The sequence below is a fragment of the Eleutherodactylus coqui genome, chromosome 3 (genome assembly GCF_035609145.1).
Source record: "Eleutherodactylus coqui strain aEleCoq1 chromosome 3, aEleCoq1.hap1, whole genome shotgun sequence".
In the NCBI taxonomy this organism is placed as follows: Eukaryota; Metazoa; Chordata; class Amphibia; order Anura; family Eleutherodactylidae; genus Eleutherodactylus; species Eleutherodactylus coqui.
This window is the reverse complement of record NC_089839.1, coordinates 317442675-317464400: the sequence shown is the minus strand read 5'-3', so window position 1 is coordinate 317464400 and position 21726 is coordinate 317442675. Positions and strand designations below refer to the sequence as shown.

Sequence of the window (21726 nt, the reverse complement as noted above, 5' to 3'; positions counted from 1 at the left end):
ATAACCGGATACACTGAGGTAGAGCGTCAGCTCCTAAGGTCAGTGCGGTTGAAGGGGTTAATAACCGGATACACTGGGGTAGAGCGTCAGCTCCTGGGGTCAGTGCGGTGGAAGGGGTTAATAACCGGATAGGCTGAGGTAGAGCGTCAGCTCCTAAGGTCAGTGCGGTTGAAGGGGTTAATAACCGGATAGGCTGCGGTAGAGCGTCAGCTCCCGGGGTCAGTGCGGTGGAAGGGGTTAATAACCGGATACACTGGGGTAGAGCGTCAGCTCCCGGGGTCAGTGCGGTGGAAGGGGTTAATAACCGGATACACTGGGGTAGAGCGTCAGCTCCCGGGGTCAGTGCGCTGGAAGGGGTTAATAACCGGATACACTGGGGTAGAGCGTCAGCTCCTAAGGTCAGTGTGGTGGAAGGGGTTAATAACCGGATACACTGGGGTAGAGCGTCAGCTCCTGGGGTCAGTGTGGTGGAAGGGGTTAATGACCGGACATGCTGGCGGTAGAGCGTCAGCTCCTGGGGTCAGTGCGGTGGAAGGGGTTAATAACCGGATAGGCTGGAGGTAGAGCGTCAGCTCCTGGGGTCAGTGCGGTGGAAGGGGTTAATAACCGGATACGCTGGGGTAGAGCGTCAGCTCCTGGGATCAGTGCGGTGGAAGGGGTTAATAACCGGATACACTGGGGGAGAGCGTCAGCTCCTGGGGTCAGTGCGGTGGAAGGGGTTAATAACCGGATAGGCTGGGGTAGAGCGTCAGCTCCTGGGGTCAGTGCGGTGGAAGGGGTTAATAACCGGATACAGTGAGGTGGAGTGTCAGCTCCCGGGGTCAGTGCGGTGGAAGGGGTTAATAACCGGATACACTGGGGTAGAGCGTCAGCTCCTGGGGTCAGTGCGGTGGAAAAGGTTAATAACCGGATACACTGAGGTAGAGCGTCAGCTCCCGGGGTCAGTGCGGTGGAAGGGGTTAATAACGGGATAGGCTGGGGTAGAGCGTCAGCTCCTGGGGTCAGTGCGGTGGAAGGGGTTAATAACCGGATAGGCTGGGGTAGAGCGTCAGCTCCTGGGGTCAGTGCGGTGGAAGGGGTTAATAACCGGATAGGCTGGGGTAGAGCGTCAGCTCCTGGGGTCAGTGCGGTGGAAGGGGTTAATAACCGGATAGGCTGGGGTAGAGCGTCAGCTCCTGGGGGTCAGTGCGGTGGAAGGGGTTAATAACCGGATAGGCTGGGGTAGAGCGTCAGCTCCTGGGGTCAGTGCGGTGGAAGGGGTTAATAACCGGATAGGCTGGGGTAGAGCGTCAGCTCCTGGGGTCAGTGTGGTGGAAGGGGTTAATGACCGGACATGCTGGCGGTAGAGCGTCAGCTCCCGGGCTCAGTGCGGTGGAAGGGGTTAATAACCGGATACACTGGGGTAGAGCGTCAGCTCCTGGGGTCAGTGCGGTAGAAGGGGTTAATAACCGGATACACTGGGGTAGAGCGTCAGCTCCTGGGGTCAGTGTCGTGGAAGGGGTTAATGACCGGACATGCTGGCGGTAGAGCGTCAGCTCCTGGGGGTCAGTGCGGTGGAAGGGGTTAATGACCGGACATGCTGGCGGTAGAGCGTCAGCTCCTGGGGTCAGTGCGGTGGAAGGGGTTAATAACCGGATACGCTGGGGTAGAGCGTCAGCTCCTGGGGTCAGTGTGGTGGAAGGGGTTAATAACCGGATAGGCTGGGGTAGAGCGTCAGCTCCTGGGGTCAGTGTGGTGGAAGGGGTTAATAACCGGATACACTGGAGTAGAGCGTCAGCTCCTGGGGTCAGTGCGGTGGAAGGGGTTAATAACCGGATAGGCTGGGGTAGAGCGTCAGCTCCCGGGGGTCAGTGCGGTGGAAGGGGTTAATAACCGGATACACTGAGGTAGAGCGTCAGCTCCTGGGGTCAGTGCGGGGGAAGGGGTTAATAACCGGATACACTGGGGTAGAGCGTCAGCTCCTGGGGTCAGTGCGGTGGAAGGGGTTAATAACCGGATACGCTGGGGTAGAGCGTCAGCTCCCGGGGTCAGTGCGGTGGAAGGGGTTAATAACCGGATAGGCTGGGGTAGAGCGTCAGCTCCTGGGGTCAGTGCGGTGGAAGGGGTTAATGACCGGATACACTGGGGTAGAGCGTCAGCTCCTGGGGTCAGTGTGGTGGAAGGGGTTAATAACCGGATACACTGGAGTAGAGCGTCAGCTCCTGGGGTCAGTGCGGTGGAAGGGGTTAATGACCGGACATGCTGGCGGTAGAGCGTCAGCTCCTGGGGTCAGTGCGGTGGAAGGGGTTAATAACCGGATACACTGGGGTAGAGCGTCAGCTCCTGGGGTCAGTGCGGTGGAAGGGGTTAATAACCGGATACACTGGGGTAGAGCGTCAGCTCCTGGGGTCAGTGCGGTGGAAGGGGTTAATAACCGGATAGGCTGGGGTAGAGCGTCAGCTCCTGGGGTCAGTGCGGTGGAAGGGGTTAATAACCGGATACACTGGGGTAGAGCGTCAGCTCCTAAGGTCAGTGTGGTGGAAGGGGTTAATAACCGGATACACTGGGGTAGAGCGTCAGCTCCTGGGGTCAGTGCGGTGGAAGGGGTTAATAACCGGATACACTGGGGTAGAGCGTCAGCTCCTAAGGTCAGTGTGGTGGAAGGGGTTAATAACCGGATACACTGGAGTAGAGCGTCAGCTCCCGGGGTCAGTGTGGTGGAAGGGGTTAATAACCGGATACACTGGAGTAGAGCGTCAGCTCCTGGGGTCAGTGCGGTGGAAGGGGTTAATAACCGGATAGGCTGGGGTAGAGCGTCAGCTCCCGGGGTCAGTGCGGTGGAAGGGGTTAATAACCGGATACACTGGGGTAGAGCGTCAGCTCCTAAGGTCAGTGTGGTGGAAGGGGTTAATAACCGGATACACTGGGGTAGAGCGTCAGCTCCCGGGGTCAGTGCGGTGGAAGGGGTTAATAACCGGATACACTGGGGTAGAGCGTCAGCTTCTGGGGTCAGTGCGGTGGAAGGGGTTAATAACCGGATACACTGGGGTAGAGCGTCAGCTCCTGGGGTCAGTGTCGTGGAAGGGGTTAATGACCGGACATGCTGGCGGTAGAGCGTCAGCTCCCGGGGTCAGTGCGGTGGAAGGGGTTAATAACCGGATACACTGGGGTAGAGTGTCAGCTCCTGGGGTCAGTGCGGTGGAAGGGGTTAATAACGGGATAGGCTGGGGTAGAGCGTCAGCTCCTGGGGTCAGTGCGGTGGAAGGGGTTAATAACCGGATAGGCTGGGGTAGAGCGTCAGCTCCTGGGGTCAGTGCGGTGGAAGGGGTTAATAACCGGATACGCTGGGGTAGAGCGTCAGCTCCCGGGGTCAGTGCGGTGGAAGGGGTTAATGACCGGATACACTGAGGTAGAGCGTCAGCTCCTGGGCTCAGTGCGGTGGAAGGGGTTAATAACCGGATAGGCTGGAGGTAGAGCGTCAGCTCCCGGGGTCAGTGCGGGGGAAGGGGTTAATAACCGGATACACTGGGGTAGAGCGTCAGCTCCCGGGGTCAGTGCGGGGGAAGGGGTTAATAACCGGATACACTGGGGTAGAGCGTCAGCTCCCGGGGTCAGTGCGGTGGAAGGGGTTAATAACCGGATACACTGGGGTAGAGCGTCAGCTCCTGGGATCAGTGCGGTGGAAGGGGTTATAACCGCATACACTGGGGTAGAGCGTCAGCTCCTAAGGTCAGTGTGGTGGAAGGGGTTAATAACCGGATACACTGGGGTAGAGCGTCAGCTCCCGGGGTCAGTGCGGTGGAAGGGGTTAATAACCGGATACACTGGGGTAGAGCGTCAGCTCCTGGGGTCAGTGCGCTGGAAGGGGTTAATAACCGGATACACTGGGGTAGAGCGTCAGCTTCTGGGGTCAGTGCGGTGGAAGGGGTTAATAACCGGATACACTGGGGTAGAGCGTCAGCTCCTGGGATCAGTGCGGTGGAAGGGGTTAATAACCGCATACACTGGGGTAGAGCGTCAGCTCCTAAGGTCAGTGTGGTGGAAGGGGTTAATAACCGGATACACTGGGGTAGAGCGTCAGCTCCCGGGGTCAGTGCGGTGGAAGGGGTTAATAACCGGATACACTGGGGTAGAGCGTCAGCTCCTGGGGTCAGTGCGGTGGAAGGGGTTAATAACCGGATACACTGGGGTAGAGCGTCAGCTTCTGGGGTCAGTGCGGTGGAAGGGGTTAATAACCGGATACACTGGGGTAGAGCGTCAGCTCCTGGGGTCAGTGCGGTGGAAGGGGTTAATAACCGCATACACTGAGGTAGAGCGTCAGCTCCCGGGGTCAGTGCGGTGGAAGGGGTTAATAACCGGATACACTGGGGTAGAGCGTCAGCTCCTGGGGTCAGTGCGGTGGAAGGGGTTAATAACGGGATAGGCTGGGGTAGAGCGTCAGCTCCTGGGGTCAGTGCGGTGGAAGGGGTTAATAACCGGATACACTGGGGTAGAGCGTCAGCTCCCGGGCTCAGTGCGGTGGAAGGGGTTAATAACGGGATAGGCTGGGGTAGAGCGTCAGCTCCTGGGGTCAGTGCGGTGGAAGGGGTTAATAACCGGATACACTGGGGTAGAGCGTCAGCTCCCGGGCTCAGTGTGGTGGAAGGGGTTAATAACCGGATAGGCTGGGGTAGAGCGTCAGCTCCCGGGGTCAGTGCGGGGGAAGGGGTTAATAACCGGATACACTGGGGTAGAGCGTCAGCTCCTGGGGTCAGCGCGGTGGAAGGGGTTAATAACCGGATACACTGGGGTAGAGCGTCAGCTCCTGGGATCAGTGCGGTGGAAGGGGTTAATAACCGCATACACTGGGGTAGAGCGTCAGCTCCCGGGGTCAGTGCGGTGGAAGGGGTTAATAACCGGATACACTGGGGTAGAGCGTCAGCTCCTAAGGTCAGTGTGGTGGAAGGGGTTAATGACCGGATACACTGGGGTAGAGCGTCAGCTCCCGGGGTCAGTGCGGTGGAAGGGGTTAATAACCGGATAGGCTGGAGGTAGAGCGTCAGCTCCTGGGGTCAGTGCGGTGGAAGGGGTTAATAACCGGATAGGCTGGGGTAGAGCGTCAGCTCCTGGGGTCAGTGCGGTGGAAGGGGTTAATAACCGGATACACTGGGGTAGAGCGTCAGCTCCCGGGGTCAGTGCGGTGGAAGGGGTTAATAACCGGATACACTGGGGTAGAGCGTCAGCTCCTGGGGTCAGTGCGGTGGAAGGGGTTAATAACCGGATACACTGGGGTAGAGCGTCAGCTCCCGGGGTCAGTGCGGTGGAAGGGGTTAATAACCGGATACACTGGGGTAGAGCGTCAGCTCCTAAGGTCAGTGTGGTGGAAGGGGTTAATGACCGGATACACTGGGGTAGAGCGTCAGCTCCTGGGGTCAGCGCGGTGGAAGGGGTTAATAACCGGATACACTGGGGTAGAGCGTCAGCTCCTGGGGTCAGTGTGGTGGAAGGGGTTAATAACCGGATACACTGGGGTAGAGCGTCAGCTCCTGGGGTCAGTGCGGTGGAAGGGGTTAATGACCGGACATGCTGGCGGTAGAGCGTCAGCTCCCGGGGTCAGTGCGGTGGAAGGGGTTAATAACCGCATACACTGGGGTAGAGCGTCAGCTCCTGGGGTCAGTGTGGTGGAAGGGGTTAATAACCGGACATGCTGGCGGTAGAGCGTCAGCTCCTGGGGTCAGTGCGGTGGAAGGGGTTAATGACCGGACATGCTGGCGGTAGAGCGTCAGCTCCCGGGCTCCGCCCTCTCTGACTGTCAGCTCTTCAGACAAGCCTAGTGCTGGAGGAATGGCGGCAGGCCAACCCGGTTACCTGCTCTCTGCTACCCGCTCTCTCCTCCGCCCCCACGGTCCTCCTCCGCCGCAGGCTCGGGCCAGCCCGGCTCTCCTCCATCCCCCCAGGCCTCTCCGTACAGCCGCGGGTTCTCCTCATCGCTGCGGGCGGCTCAGTCGGGCTCCACCATGTCTCTCCCCTCATAAAGCGATCACTCCGCCGCCCGCCAGCCGGAACTACATCCTCCCCCTGTCAGACTGCAGCGGGGCGGGGCCGGGAGCATAGCAACAACAGGCGAAGCCCAGGGATTGGCTGAGCGCTCCTGTCCATCACATTACAGACGTCCCGCCTGTATGAGCGCGGTCAATGGGGCCACGTTACTCACCGGCCTCATATCTATCAATACCTCCCAGTACCCCATATATATGTCAGTACGTTATACCTCCGAGTAGCTTATATCTATCAGTATCTCATACCTCCCAGTACCTCATGTATATCAGTACCTCATACCTCCCAGAACCTCATATAAATTTCAGTACCTCATATATATGTCAGTACCTCTTACCTCCATGTACCTCATATATATGTCAGTACCTCATACCTCCCAGTACCTCATATATATGTCAGTACCTCATGCCTCCCAGTACCTCATATATATGTCAGTACCTCATACCTCCCAGTACCTTATATGTATCAGTACCTCATACCTCCCAGTACCTCATATATATGTCAGTACCACTTACCTCCCAGTACCTCATATATATGTCAGTACCTCATACCCCCAGTACCTCATATATATGTCAGTACCTCATACCTCCCAGTACCTCATATATATGTCAGTACCTCACCTCCAAGTACCTCATATATATGTCAGTACCTCATACCTCCAAGTACCTCATATATATGTCAGTACCTCATACCTCCCAGAACCTCATATATATGTCAGTACCTCATACCTCCCAGTACCTCACATATATGCGAGTACCTCACCTCCAAGTACCTCATATATATGTCACTACCTCATACCTCCCAGAACCTCATATATATGTCAGTACCTCATACCTCCCAGAACCTCATATATATATCAGTACCTCATACCTCCCAGTGCCTCATATATATGTCAGTACCTCATAACTCCGAGTACCTTATATGTATCAGTACCTCATACCTCCCTGTACCTTATATGCATCTGTACGTCATACCTCCAAGTACCACATATGTATCAGTACCTCATACCTCTCAGAACCTCATATGTGTCAGTACCTCATACCTCCAAGTACCTCCTAAGTATCAGTACCTCATACCTCCAACTACCTTATATGCATCAGTACCTCTTACCTCCCAGTAGTGTATATGTATCAGTACCTAATACCTCCCAGTATCTTATATGTATCAGTACCTCATAACTCCAAGTACCTTATATATATCAGTACCTCATACCTTCCAATACCTAATATGTATCAGTACCTCAATCCTCCAAGTACCTCAGGTGTATCAGTAGCGCATACCTCCCTGTTCCTTAAGTGTATCAGTACCTCATATCTCCCAGTACCTCATATGTATCAGTACCTCATACCTCCCAGTATGTTATATGTATCAGTACCTCATACCTCCCAGTATCATATATGTATCAGTACCTCATACCTCCCAGTATCTTATATGTATCAGTACCTCATACCTCCCAGTATCTTATATGTATCAGTACCTCATACCTCCCAGTGTGATATATGTATCAGTACCTCATACCTCCCAGTGTCTTATATGTATCAGTACCTCATACCTCCCAGTATCATATATGTATCAGTTTCCTCATCCCTCCCAATACCTAATATGAATCAGTACCTCATACCTCCCAGTACCTTATATGTATCTGTACCTCATAAATCCCAGTACCTTATATGTATCTGTACCTCATACCTCCCAATATTTTATATGTATCACTACCCCATACCTCCCAATACCTTATATGTATCAGTACCTCATACCTCCCAGTACCTTATATGTATCAGTACCTCATGTATATCATACTTCATGTATCAGTAGCTCATACCTTTCAGTACCTTTTATGTATTAGTACCTCATACCTCCCATTACCTTATATGTATCAGTACCTCATACCTCCCATTACCTTATATGTATCAGTACCTCATACCTCCCAGTACCTTATATGTATTAGTACCTCATACCTCCCAGTACCTCATATGTATCAGTACGTCATACCTCCAAGTACCTTATATGCATCAGTACTTCCTATGTATCACTAGCTTATATGTATCAGTACCTCATACCTCCCAGTACCTCATATGTATCACTACCGCATACCTCCCAGTACCTTATATGTATCAGTACCTCATACTTCCCAATACCTTTTATTTATCAGTACCTCATACCTCCCAGTACTATATATCTATCAGTACACCAAACCTCTCAGTACCTTATATGTATCAGTATCTCATAGCTCCCAGGGCCTCATATTCATCAGTACCTCCTACCTCCCAGTACCTCATATATATCAGTACCTCATGTGTATCGGTACCTCATACCTCCCAGTAATTTATATGTATCAGCACCTCTCTCCCCCCCAGTACCTCATATGTATCAGTACGTCATACCTCCAAGTACCTTATATGCATCAGTACCTCCTATGTATCACTTGCTTATATGTATCAGTAACTCATACCTCCCAGTACCTCATATGTATCACTAGCTCATACCTCCCAGTACCTTATATGTATCTGTACCTCATACCTCCAAGTACCCCATATGTATCAGTACCTAATACCTCCCAGTACCTTTTATGCATCAGTACCCCATACCTCACAGTACCTTATATGTATCAGTACCTCATACCACCAAGTACCCCATATGTATCAGTACCTCATACCTCCCAGAACCTCATATGTATCAGTACCTCATACATCCCAGTACTTTATATTTATGAGTACCTCATACCTTCAAGTACCTCATATGTACCTGTACCTCATGCCTCCCAGTATCCTATATGTATAAGTACGTCATACCTCCCAGTATCTTATATGTATCAGAACCTCATACCTCCTAGTACCTTATATGTATCAGTAGCTCATACCTCCCAGTATATTATATATGTATCAGTGCCTCATACCTCCCAGCACCTTATATCTATCAGTACCTCACACCTCAGTGCCTTTTATGTATAAGTAACTCATGCCTGGCAGCACCATATTTGTATCTGTACCTCATACCTCCCAGTACCTCATATGTATCAGTAGCTCATACCTCCCCGTACCTTATATGTATCAGTATCTCATATCCCCCAGTAGGTTATATATATCAGTACCTCATACCTCCCAGTACATTATAAGTATCAGTACATCATATATCTCAGTACCTCATGTGTATCAGTATCATATACCTCCCAGTACCTTATATGTATTAGTACCTTATACCTCCAAGTACCTCATATGTATCTGTACCTCACACCTCCCTGTATCTTATATGTATCAGTACCTCGTACCTCCCAGTATCTTATTTGTATCAGTACCTCAAACCTTTAAGTACCTCATATGTTTCTGTACCTCATACCTCCCAGAACCTCATATGTATCAGTACTTCATACCTCCAAGTACCTCATAAGTATCAGTACCTCATACCTCCCAGTACCTTATATTTATCAGAACCTCATACCTCCAAGTACCTCATATGTATCTGTACCGCATACCTCCCAGTAGCTCATATGTATTAGTACCTCATACCTCCCAGCACCTTATATGTATCAGTACCTCATACCTCCCAGTATCTTATATATGTATCAGTACCTCATACCTCCAAGCACCTAATATGTATCAGTACCTCATACCTCCCAGTAGCTCATATGTATTAGTACCTCATACCTCCCAGCACCTTATATGTTTCAGTACCTCATACCTCCCAGTATCTTATATATGTATCAGTACCTCATACCTCCTAGCACCTTATATGTATCAGTACCTCATACGTCGCAGTATCTTATATATGTATTAGTACCGCATACCTCCCAGTACCTTATAGGTATCAGTACCTCATACCTCCCATTGCCTCATATTTATCACTACCTCATACCTCCCAGTACCTTATATGCATCAGTACCTCATACCCCCCAGTAGCTTATATGTATCAGTACCGCATACCGCATACCTCCTAGTACCTTATATGTATCAGTACCTCATACCTCCCAGTATCTTACATGTATCAGTAACTCATACCTCCCAGTACCTCATATGTATCAGTACCTCATACCTCCCAGCACCATATTTGTATCTATACCTCATACCTCCCAGTACCTTATATGTATCAGTACCTCATACCTCCCAGTTCCTTATATGTATTTGTACCTCATACCTCCCAGTACCTTATATGTATCATTACCTCATACCTCCCAGTACCTTATAGGTATCAGTACCTCATACCTCCCAGTACCTCATATTTATCAGTACCTCATACCTCCCAGTACCTTATATGTATCAGTACCTCATACCTCCCAGTACCTCATATGTATCAGTATGTCATACCTCCAAGTAGCTTATATGCATCAGTACCTCCTATGTATCACTAGCTTTTATGTATCAGTACCTCATATGTATCAGTACCTCATATGTATCAGTACCTGATACCTCCAAATACCTTACGTGTATCAGTACCTCATTCCTCCCAGTACCTTATATGTATCAGTACCTCATACCTCCCAGTATCTTATAAGTATTAGTACCTCATTCCTCCGAGTACCTTATATGCATCAGTACCCCAAACCTCCAAGTACCCAATATGTATCAGTACTTCATACCTCCAAGTACCTCATAAGTATCGGTACCTCATACCTCCCAGTACCTTATATGTATCAGTACCTCAAACCTCCAAGTACCTCATATGTAGCAATACCTCATAGCTCCAAGTACCTCATATGTAGCAATACCTCATAGCTCCCAGTACCTTATATGTATCTGTATCACATATCTGCAAGTACCCCATATGTATCAGTACCTCATACCTCCCAGTACCTTATATGTATCAGTACCTCATACCTCCCAGTACCTTATATTTATCAGTACCTCATACCTCTAAGTACCTCATATGTATCTGTACCGCATACCTCACAGTAGCACATATGTATCAATACCTCATACCTCCCAGTTCCTTATATGTATCAGTACCTCATACATCCCAGTACCTTATATGTATCAGTACCTCATACGTCGCAGTATCTTATATATGTATCATTACCTCATACCTCCCAGTACCTTATATGTATCAGTACCTCATACATCCCAGTACCTTATATGTATCAGTACCTCATACGTCGCAGTATCTTATATATGTATCAGTACCTCATACCTCCCAGTACCTTATAGGTATCAGTACCTCATACCTCCCAGTACCTTATATGTATCATTACCTCATACCTCCCAGTACCTTATATGCATCAGTACCTCATACCTCCAAGTGCCTCATATTTATCAGTACCTCATACCTCCCAGGACCTTTTATGTATTTGTACCTCCCAGTACTTTAAATGTATCAGTACCTCATACCTCCAAGTACCTTATATGCATCAGTACCTCCTATGTATCACTAGCTTTTATGTATCAGTACCTGATACCTCCCACTACCTCATATATATATCACTACCTCATACCTCCCAATACCTTATATGTATCTGTATCATATACCTGCAAGTATGCCATATGAATCAGTACCTCATATCTCCCAGAACCTCTTATGTATCAGTACCTCATACCTCCCAGTACCTTGTATTTATCAGTACCTCACACCTCCAAGTAACCCATATGTATCAGTACCTCATACCTCCCAGAACCTCTTATGTATCTGTACTTCATACCTCCCAGTACCTTGTATTTATCAGTACCTCACACCTCCAAGTACCCCATATGTATCAGTACCTCATACCTCCCAGAACCTCATATGTATCAGTACTTCATACCTCCAAGTACCTCCTAAGTATCAGTACCTCATACCTCCCAGTACCTTGTATTTATCAGAACCTCATACCTCCAAGTACCTCATATGTATCTGTACCGCATATCTCCCAGTAGCTCATATGTATTAGTACCTCATACCTCCCAGCACCTTATATGTATCAGTACCTCATACCTCCCAGTATCTTATATATGTATCAGTACCTCATACCTCCAAGCACCTAATATGTATCAGTACCTCATACCTCCCAGTACCTTATATTTATCAGGACCTCATACCTCCAAGTACCTCATATGTATCTGTACCGCATACCTCCCAGTAGCTCATATGTATTAGTACCTCATACCTCCCAGCACCTTATATGCATCAGTACCTCATACCCCCCAGTAGCTTATATGTATCAGTACCGCATACCGCATACCTCCTAGTACCTTATATGTATCAGTACCTCATACCTCCCAGTATCTTACATGTATCAGTAACTCATACCTCCCAGTTTCTTATATGTATCATTACCTCATACCTCCCAGTACCTTATATGTATCATTACCTCATACCTCCCACTACCTTATATGTATCAGTACCTCATACCTTCCAGTACCTTATATGTATCAGTACCTCATATATATCAGTACCTCATGTGTATCAGTACCTCGTACCAACCAGTACCATATATGTATCAGTACCTCATACCTCCCAGTACCTTATATGTATCAGTACCTCATATCTCCAAGTACCTTATATGTATCAGTATCTCACATATATCAGTACCTCAGGTGTTTCAGTACCTCCTACCAACCAGTACCTTATATGTATCAGTACCTCATACCTCCAAGTACCTTATATGTATCAGTACCTCATATACATCACTACCTCATGTGCATCACTACCTCCTACCAACCAGTACCTTATATGTATCAGTACCTCATTCCCCTCAGAACCTTATATGTATCAGTACCTCATACCTCCCAGAGCCTCATATTTATCAGTACCTCATAACTCCCTGTACCTCATATTTATCAGTACCTCATACCTCCCAGTACCTCATATATATCCGTACCTCATGTGTATCAGTACCTCATACCTTCCAGTACCTTTTATGTATCAGTACCTTATATCTCCCAGTACCTCATGTGTATCAGTACCTCATACCTCCCAGTACTTTATATGTATCAGTACCTCATACCTCCCAATACTTTAAATGTATCAGTACCTCATACCTCCCAGAACCTCATATGCATCAGTACCTTTTACCTCCCAGTACCTCACACCTCCAAGTACCTCATATATATCAGTACCTTATACCTCCCAGAACCTTATATGTATCAGTACTTCATACCTCCCAGTACCTTATATGTATCAGTACCTCATACCTCCCAGTACCTTATATTTATCAGTACCTCATACCTCCAAATACCTCATATGTATCTGTACCTAATACCTCCCAGCACCTAATATGTATTAGTACCTCATACCTCCCAGCACTTTATATGTATCAGTACCTCATATCTCCCAGCACCTTATATCTATCAGTACCTCATACCTCCTAGTATCTTATATGTATCAGTACCTCATACCTCCCAGTACCTTATATGTATCAGTACCTCATACCTCGCAGCACCATATTTGTATATGTACCTCATACCTCCCAGTACCTCATATGTATCAGAACCTCATACCTCCCAGTATCTTAGATGTATCAGTACCTCATACCTCCCAGTATTTCATATGTATCAGTACCTCATACCTCCAAATACCTTACATGTATCAGTACCTCATACCTCCCAGTACCTCATATGTATCAGCACCTCATATCTCCCAGTACCTAATGTGTATCAGTACCTCATACCTCCCAGTATCTTATATGTATCAGTACCTCATACGTATCAGTACCTCATACCTTACATCTAGAAGAACCTCATACCTCCCGGCACCGTATTTGTATCTGCACCACATACCTCCCAGTACCTTTTATGTATCAGTACCTCATACCTCCCAGTACCTTATATTTATCAGTACCTCATACCTCCAAGTACCTCATATGTATCTGTACCGCATACCTCCCAGTAGCTCATATGTATTAGTACCTCATACCTCCCAGCACCTTATATGCATCAGTACCTCATACCCCCCAGTAGCTTATATGTATCAGTACCGCATACCGCATACCTCCTAGTACCTTATATGTATCAGTACCTCATACCTCCCAGTATCTTACATGTATCAGTAACTCATACCTCCCAGTTTCTTATATGTATCATTACCTCATACCTCCCAGTACCTTATATGTATCATTACCTCATACCTCCCACTACCTTATATGTATCAGTACCTCATACCTTCCAGTACCTTATATGTATCAGTACCTCATATATATCAGTACCTCATGTGTATCAGTACCTCGTACCAACCAGTACCATATATGTATCAGTACCTCATACCTCCCAGTACCTTATATGTATCAGTACCTCATATCTCCAAGTACCTTATATGTATCAGTACCTCACATATATCAGTACCTCATGTGTATCAGTACCTCGTACCAACCAGTACCATATATGTATCAGTACCTCCTACCAACCAGTACCTTATATGTATCAGTACCTCATACCTCCAAGTACCTTATATGTATCAGTACCTCATATATATCACTACCTCATGTGCATCACTACCTCCTACCAACCAGTACCTTATATGTATCAGTACCTCATTCCCCACAGAACCTTATATGTATCAGTACCTCATACCTCCCAGAGCCTCATATTTATCAGTACCTCATAACTCCCTGTACCTCATATTTATCAGTACCTCATACCTCCCAGTACCTCATATATATCCGTACCTCATGTGTATCAGTACCTCATACCTTCCAGTACCTTTTATGTATCAGTACCTTATATCTCCCAGTACCTCATGTGTATCAGTACCTCATACCTCCCAGTACTTTATATGTATCAGTACCTCATACCTCCCAATACTTTAAATGTATCAGTACCTCATACCTCCCAGAACCTCATATGCATCAGTACCTTTTACCTCCCAGTACCTCACACCTCCAAGTACCTCATATATATCAGTACCTTATACCTCCCAGAACCTTATATGTATCAGTACCTCATACCTCCCAGTACCTTATATTTATCAGTACCTCATACCTCCAAATACCTCATATGTATCTGTACCTAATACCTCCAAGCACCTAATATGTATTAGTACCTCATACCTCCCAGCACTTTATATGTATCAGTACCTCATATCTCCCAGCACCTTATATCTATCAGTACCTCATACCTCCTAGTATCTTATATGTATCAGTACCTCATACCTCCCAGTACCTTATATGTATCAGTACCTCATACCTCGCAGCACCATATTTGTATGTGTACCTCATACCTCCCAGTACCTCATATGTATCAGAACCTCATACCTCCCAGTATCTTAGATGTATCAGTACCTCATACCTCCCAGTATTTCATATGTATCAGTACCTCATACCTCCAAATACCTTACATGTATCAGTACCTCATACCTCCCAGTACCTCATATGTATCAGCACCTCATATCTCCCAGTACCTAATGTGTATCAGTACCTCATACCTCCCAGTATCTTATATGTATCAGTACCTCATACGTATCAGTACCTCATACCTTACATCTAGAAGAACCTCATACCTCCCGGCACCGTATTTGTATCTGCACCACATACCTCCCAGTACCTTTTATGTATCAGTACCTCATACCTCCCAGTACCTTATATTTATCAGTACCTCATACCTCCAAGTACCTCATATGTATCTGTACCGCATACCTCCCAGTAGCTCATATGTATCAGTACCTCATACCTCCCAGCACCTTATATGTATCAGTACCTCATACATCCCAGTACCTTATATGTATCAGTACCTCATACGTCGCAGTATCTGATATATTATATCAGTACCGCATACCTCTCAGTACCTTATAGGTATCAGTACTTCATAGCTCCCATTGCCTCATATTTATCAGTACCTCATAACTCCCAGTACCATATAGATATCAGTACCTCATACTTACCAGTACCTTAAATGCATCAGTACCTCATACCTCCCAGTTCCTTATATGTATTAGTACCTCATACCTTCCAGTACCTTATAGGTATCAGTACCTCATACCTCCCAGTGGCTCATATTTATCAGTACCTCATACCTCCCAGTACCTTTTATGTATTTGTACCTCATACCTCCCAGTACCTCATATGTATCAGTATGTCATGCCTCCAAGTACCTTATATGCATTAGTACCTCCTATGTATCGCTAGCTTTTATGTATCAGTACCTGATACCTCCCAGTACCTCATATGTATCACTACCTCATACTTCCCAGTACCTTATATGTATCTGTATCACATACCTGCAAGTATCCCATATGTATCAGTAACTCATACCTCCCAGAACCTCATATGTTTCAGTACCTCATACCTCCCAGTACCTTGTATTTATCAGTAACTCATACCTCCCACTATCTTATATGTATTAGTACCTCATTCCTCCCTGTACCTTATATGCATCAGTACCCCAAACCTCCAAGTACCCCATATGTATCAGTACCTCATACCTCCCAGAAACTCATATGTACTTCTTACCTCTAAGTACCTCATAAGTATCAGAACCTCATACCTCCCAGTACCTTATATGTATTACTACATCATACTTCCCAGTACCTTATATTTATCAGTACCTCACACCTCCCAGTACCTTATGTTTCAGTACCTCATACCTGCCAGTACCTTATATGTATCTGTATCACATACCTGCCAGTGCCCCATATGTATCAGTACCTCACACCTCCAAGTACCTCATATGTATCAGTACCTCGTACCTCCCAGTATCTTATATGTATCAGTACCCCAAACCTCCAAGTACCCCATATGTATTAGTACCTCATACCTCCCAGAACCTCATATTTATCAGTGCTTCATACCTCCACGTACCTCATAAGTATCAGTACCTTATACCTCCCAGTACCTTATATGTATCAGTACCTCATACCTCCCAGGACCTTATATTTATCAGTACCTCATACCTCCAAGTACCTCATATGTATCTGTACCGCATACCTCCCAGTAGCTCATATGTATCAGTACCTCATACTTCCCAGCACCTTATATGTATCAGTACCTCATACCTCCCAGTATCTTATATATGTATCAGTACCTCATACCTCCCAGCACCTTATATGTATCAGTACCTCATACCTCCCAGCACCTTATATGTATCAGTACCTCATACGTCGCAGTACCTTATATGTATTAGTACCTCATACCTCCCAGTTCCTTATATGTATCATTACCTCATACCTCCCAGTACCTTATATGTATCAGTACCACATATACACTACCGTTCAAAAGTTTGGGGTCACATTGAAATGTCCTTATTTTTGAAGGAAAAGCACTGTACTTTTCAATGAAGATAACTTTAAACTAGTCCTAACTTTAAACAAATGCACTCTATACATTGCTAATGTGGTAAATGACTATTCTAGCTGCAAATGTCTGGTTTTTGTGCAATATCTACAAAGGTGAATAGAGGCCCATTTCCAGCAACTATCACTCCAGTGTTCAAATGGTACAATGTGTTTGCTCATTGGCTCAGAAGGCTAATTGATGATTAGAAAACCCTTGTGCAATCATGTTCACACATCTGAAAACAGTCTAGCTCGTTACAGAAGCTACAAAACTGACCTTCCTGTGAGCAGATTGAGTTTCTGGAGCATCACATTTGTGGGGTCAATTAAACGCTCAAAATGGCCAGAAAAAGAGAACTTTCATCTGAAACTCGACAGTCTATTCTTGTTCTTAGAAATGAAGGCTATTCCATGCGAGAAATTGCTAAGAAATTGAAGATTTCCTACAACGGTGTGTACTACTCCCTTCAGAGGACAGCACAAACAGGCTCTAACCAGAGTAGAAAAAGAAGTGGGAGGCCGCGTTGCACAACTAAGCAAGAAGATAAGCACATTACAGTCTCTAGTTTGAGAACCAGACGCCTCACAGGTACCCAACTGGCATCTTCATTAAATAGTACCCGCAAAACACCAGTGTCAACATCTACAGTGAAGAGGCGGCTGCGGGATTTTGGGCTTCAGGGCAGAGTGGCAAAGAAAAAGCCATATCTGAGACTGGCCAATAAAAGAAAAAGATTAAGATGGGCAAAAGAACACAGACATTGGACAGAGGAAGACTGGAAAAAAGTGTTGTGGACGGATGAATCCAAGTTTGAGGTGTTTGGATCACAAAGAAGAACGTTTGTGAGACGCAGAACAAATGAAAAGATGCTGGAAGAATGCCTGACGCCATCTGTTAAGCATGGTGGAGGTAATGTGATGGTCTGGGGTTGCTTTGGTGCTGGTAAGGTGGGAGATTTGTACAGGGTAAAAGGGATTCTGAAGAAGGAAGGCTATCACTCCATTTTGCAACGCCATGCCATACCCAGTGGACAGCGCTTGATTGGAACCAATTTCATCCTACAACAGGACAATGACCCTAAACACACCTCCAAATTGTGCAAGAACTATTTACAGCAGAAGCAGGCAGCTGGTATTCTATCGGTAATGGAGTGGCCAGCGCAGTCACCAGATCTGAACCCCATCGAGCTGTTGTGGGAGCAGCTTGACCGTATGGTACGCCAGAAGTGCCCATCCAACCAATCCAACTTGTGGGAGATGCTTCTAGAAGCGTGGGGTGCAATTTCACAAGCTTACCTCCACAAATTAACAGCTAGAATGTCAAAGGTGTGCAATGCTGTAATTGCTGCAAAAGGAGGATTCTTTGACGAAAGCAAAGTTTGATGTAAAAACAATGTTATTTCACTTACAAATCATTATTTCTAACCTTGTCAATGTCTTGGCTCTATTGTCTATTCATTTCACAACGCATGGTGGTGAATAAGTGGGACTTTTCATGGAAAACTTTTGAACGGTAGTGTATATCAGTACCTCATGTGTATCAGTACCTCTAACCTCCAAGTACCTCATATGTATCAGTACCTCATACCTCTCAGTACCTCATATCTCCCAGTACCTCATATATATCTGTACCTCATGTGTATCAGTACCTCATACTTCCCAGTACTTTAAATGTATCAGTACTTCATACCTCCCAGAACCTCATATGTATCAGTACTTCATACCTCCAAGTACCTCATAAGTATCAGTACCTCATACCTCCCAGTACCTTATATGTATCAGTACCTCATGCTTCCCAGTACTTTATATTTATCAGTACCTCATCCCTCCAAGTACCTCATTTGTATCTGTACCGTATAGCTACCAGTAGCTCATATGTATCAGTACCTAATACCTCCCAGCACCTAATATATATCAGTACCACATACCTCCAAGTACCTCATAAGTATCAGTACCTCATACCTCCCAGTACCTTATATTTATCAGTACCTCATACCTCCAAGTAGGTCATATGTATCTGTACCGTATACCTACCAGTAGCTCATATGTATCAGTACCTAATACCTCCCAGCACCTAATATATATCAGTACCACATACCTCCAAGTACCTCATAAGTATCAGTACCTCATACCTCCCAGTACCTTATATTTATCAGTACCTCATACCTCCAAGTAGCTCATATGTATCAGTACCTAATACCTCCCAGCACCTTATATGTATCAGTACCTCATACTTCCCAGTACCTCATATATATCAGTACCTAATACCTCCCAGCACCTAATATGTATCAGTACCTCATACCTCCCAGCACTTTATATGTATCAGTTCCTCATACCTCCCAGTAGCTCATATCAGTAACACAAACCTACCAGCACCTTATATGTATCAGTACCTCATACCTCCCAGTACCTTATATCTATCAGTACCTCATACCTCCTAGTACCTCATATGTTTCAGTACCTCATACCTCCCAGTACCTTATATGTATAAGTAACTCATACCTCGCAGCACCATATTTGTATCTGTACCTCATACCTCCCGGTACCTCATATGTATAAGTACCTCATACCTCGCAGCACCATATTTGTATCTGTACCTCATACCTCCCTGTACCTCATATGTATCAGTACCTCATAGCTCCCAGTATCTTATATGTATCAGTACCTCATATGTATCAGTACCTCATACCTCAAAATACCTTACATCTATAAGAACCTCATACCTCCCAGCACCGTATTTGTACCTGCACCACATACCTCCCAGTACCATATATGTATCAGTACATCATGTGTATCAGTACCTCATACCTACGAGTACCTTATATGTATTAGTAACTTATACCTCCAAGTACCTCATATGTATCTGTACCTCATACCTCCCAGTATCTTATACGTATCAGTACCATATACCTCTCAGTACCTTATTTGTATCAGTACCTCATACCTCCAAGTATCTCATATGTATCTGTACCTCATACCTCCCAGTACTTCATATGTATCAGTACCAGATACCTCCAAATACCTTACATGTATCAGTACCTCACACCTCCCAGTACCTCATATGTATCAGCACCTCATATCTCCCAGTACCTCATATGTATCTGTACCGCATACCTCCCAGTAGCTCATATGTATCAGTACATCATACCTCCCAGTTCCTTGTGTGTATCAGTACCTCATACCTCCCAGTACCTCATATGTATTAGTACCTCATACCTCCCAGTACCTTATAGGAATCAGTACCTCATACCTCCCAGTGCCTCATATTTATCAGTACCTCATACCTCCCAGTAGCTTATATGTATCAGTACCTCATATATATCAGTACCTCATACCTCCCAGTGCCTCATATTTATCAGTACCTCATTCCTCTCAGTACCTTATATGTATCAGTACCTCAAATGTATCTGTACCGCATACCTCCCAGTAGCTCATATGTATCAGTACCTCATACCTCCCAGTACCTTATATGTATCAGTACCTCATACCTCCCAGTACCTTATATTTATCAGTACCTCATACCTCCAAGTACCTCAAATGTATCTGTACCGCATACCTCCCAGCAGCTCATATGTATCATTACCTTATGCCTCCTAGTATCTTATATGTTTCAGTACCTCATACCTCCCAGTACTTTATATGTATAAGTGCCTCATACTTCACAGTACCATATTTGAATCTGTACCTCATACCTCCCAGTACTTCATATGTATCAGTACCTCATACCTCCCAGTATCATATATGTATCAGTACATAGTACCTCAGACCTCCAATTACCTTATGTGTATCAGTACCTCATACCTCCAATTACCTCATATGTATCTGTACCTCATGCCTCCCAGTATCCTATATGTATCAGTACCTCATACTTCCCAGTATCTTATATATGTATTAGTACCTCATACTTCCCAGTACCTTATATGTATCAGTACCTCATACCTCCCAGTACTTTATCTGTATAAGTACCTCATACCTCGGAGCACCATATTTCAATCTGTACCTCATACCTCCCACTATTTCATATGTATCAGTACCTCATACCTCCCAGTATCATATATGTATCAGTATGTAGTACCTCATACCTCCAAATACCTTATATGTATCAGTACTTCATACCTCCAATTACCTCATATGTATCTGTACCTCATGCCTCCCAGTATCTTCTATGTATCAGTACCTCATACTTCCCAGTACCTTATATATGTATCAGTACCTCATACCTCCCAGTACCTTATATATGTATCAGGACCGCATACCTCCCAGTAGCTCATATGTATCAGTACTAAAGATGAGCGAGTATACTCACTAAAGCACTACTTGTCCGAGTAATGTGCCTTAGCCGAGTATCTCCCTGCTCGTCCATAAAGATTCAGGGGCCCGCTGCGGCTGAAGGGTGAGTCGCGGCGGGGAGCAGGGGAGAGCGGGAGAGAGGGAGAGAGAGATCTCCCCTCCATTCCTCCCCGCTCTCCCCCGCAGCTCCCCGACCTGCGCCGGCCCCCGAATCTTCAGAGACGAGCAGGGAGATACTCGTGTAAGGCACATTAC

At 46.2% G+C, this 21726-nt stretch overlaps 1 protein-coding gene across 1 annotated transcript in view; it reads right to left on the bottom strand.

Moving 5' to 3' along the window:
* MAST2 (microtubule associated serine/threonine kinase 2) overlaps window positions 1-6019 on the bottom strand; it is a 199379-nt gene extending 193360 nt beyond the window's left edge. Inside the window, exon 1 of the mRNA XM_066598027.1 lies at window positions 5827-6019. Coding sequence (XP_066454124.1) covers window positions 5827-5991 — 165 coding nt within the window. The 5' untranslated portion in view covers window positions 5992-6019. The remainder of the gene's footprint in view (window positions 1-5826) is intronic.
* Window positions 6020-21726: the final 15707 nt, after the last annotated feature.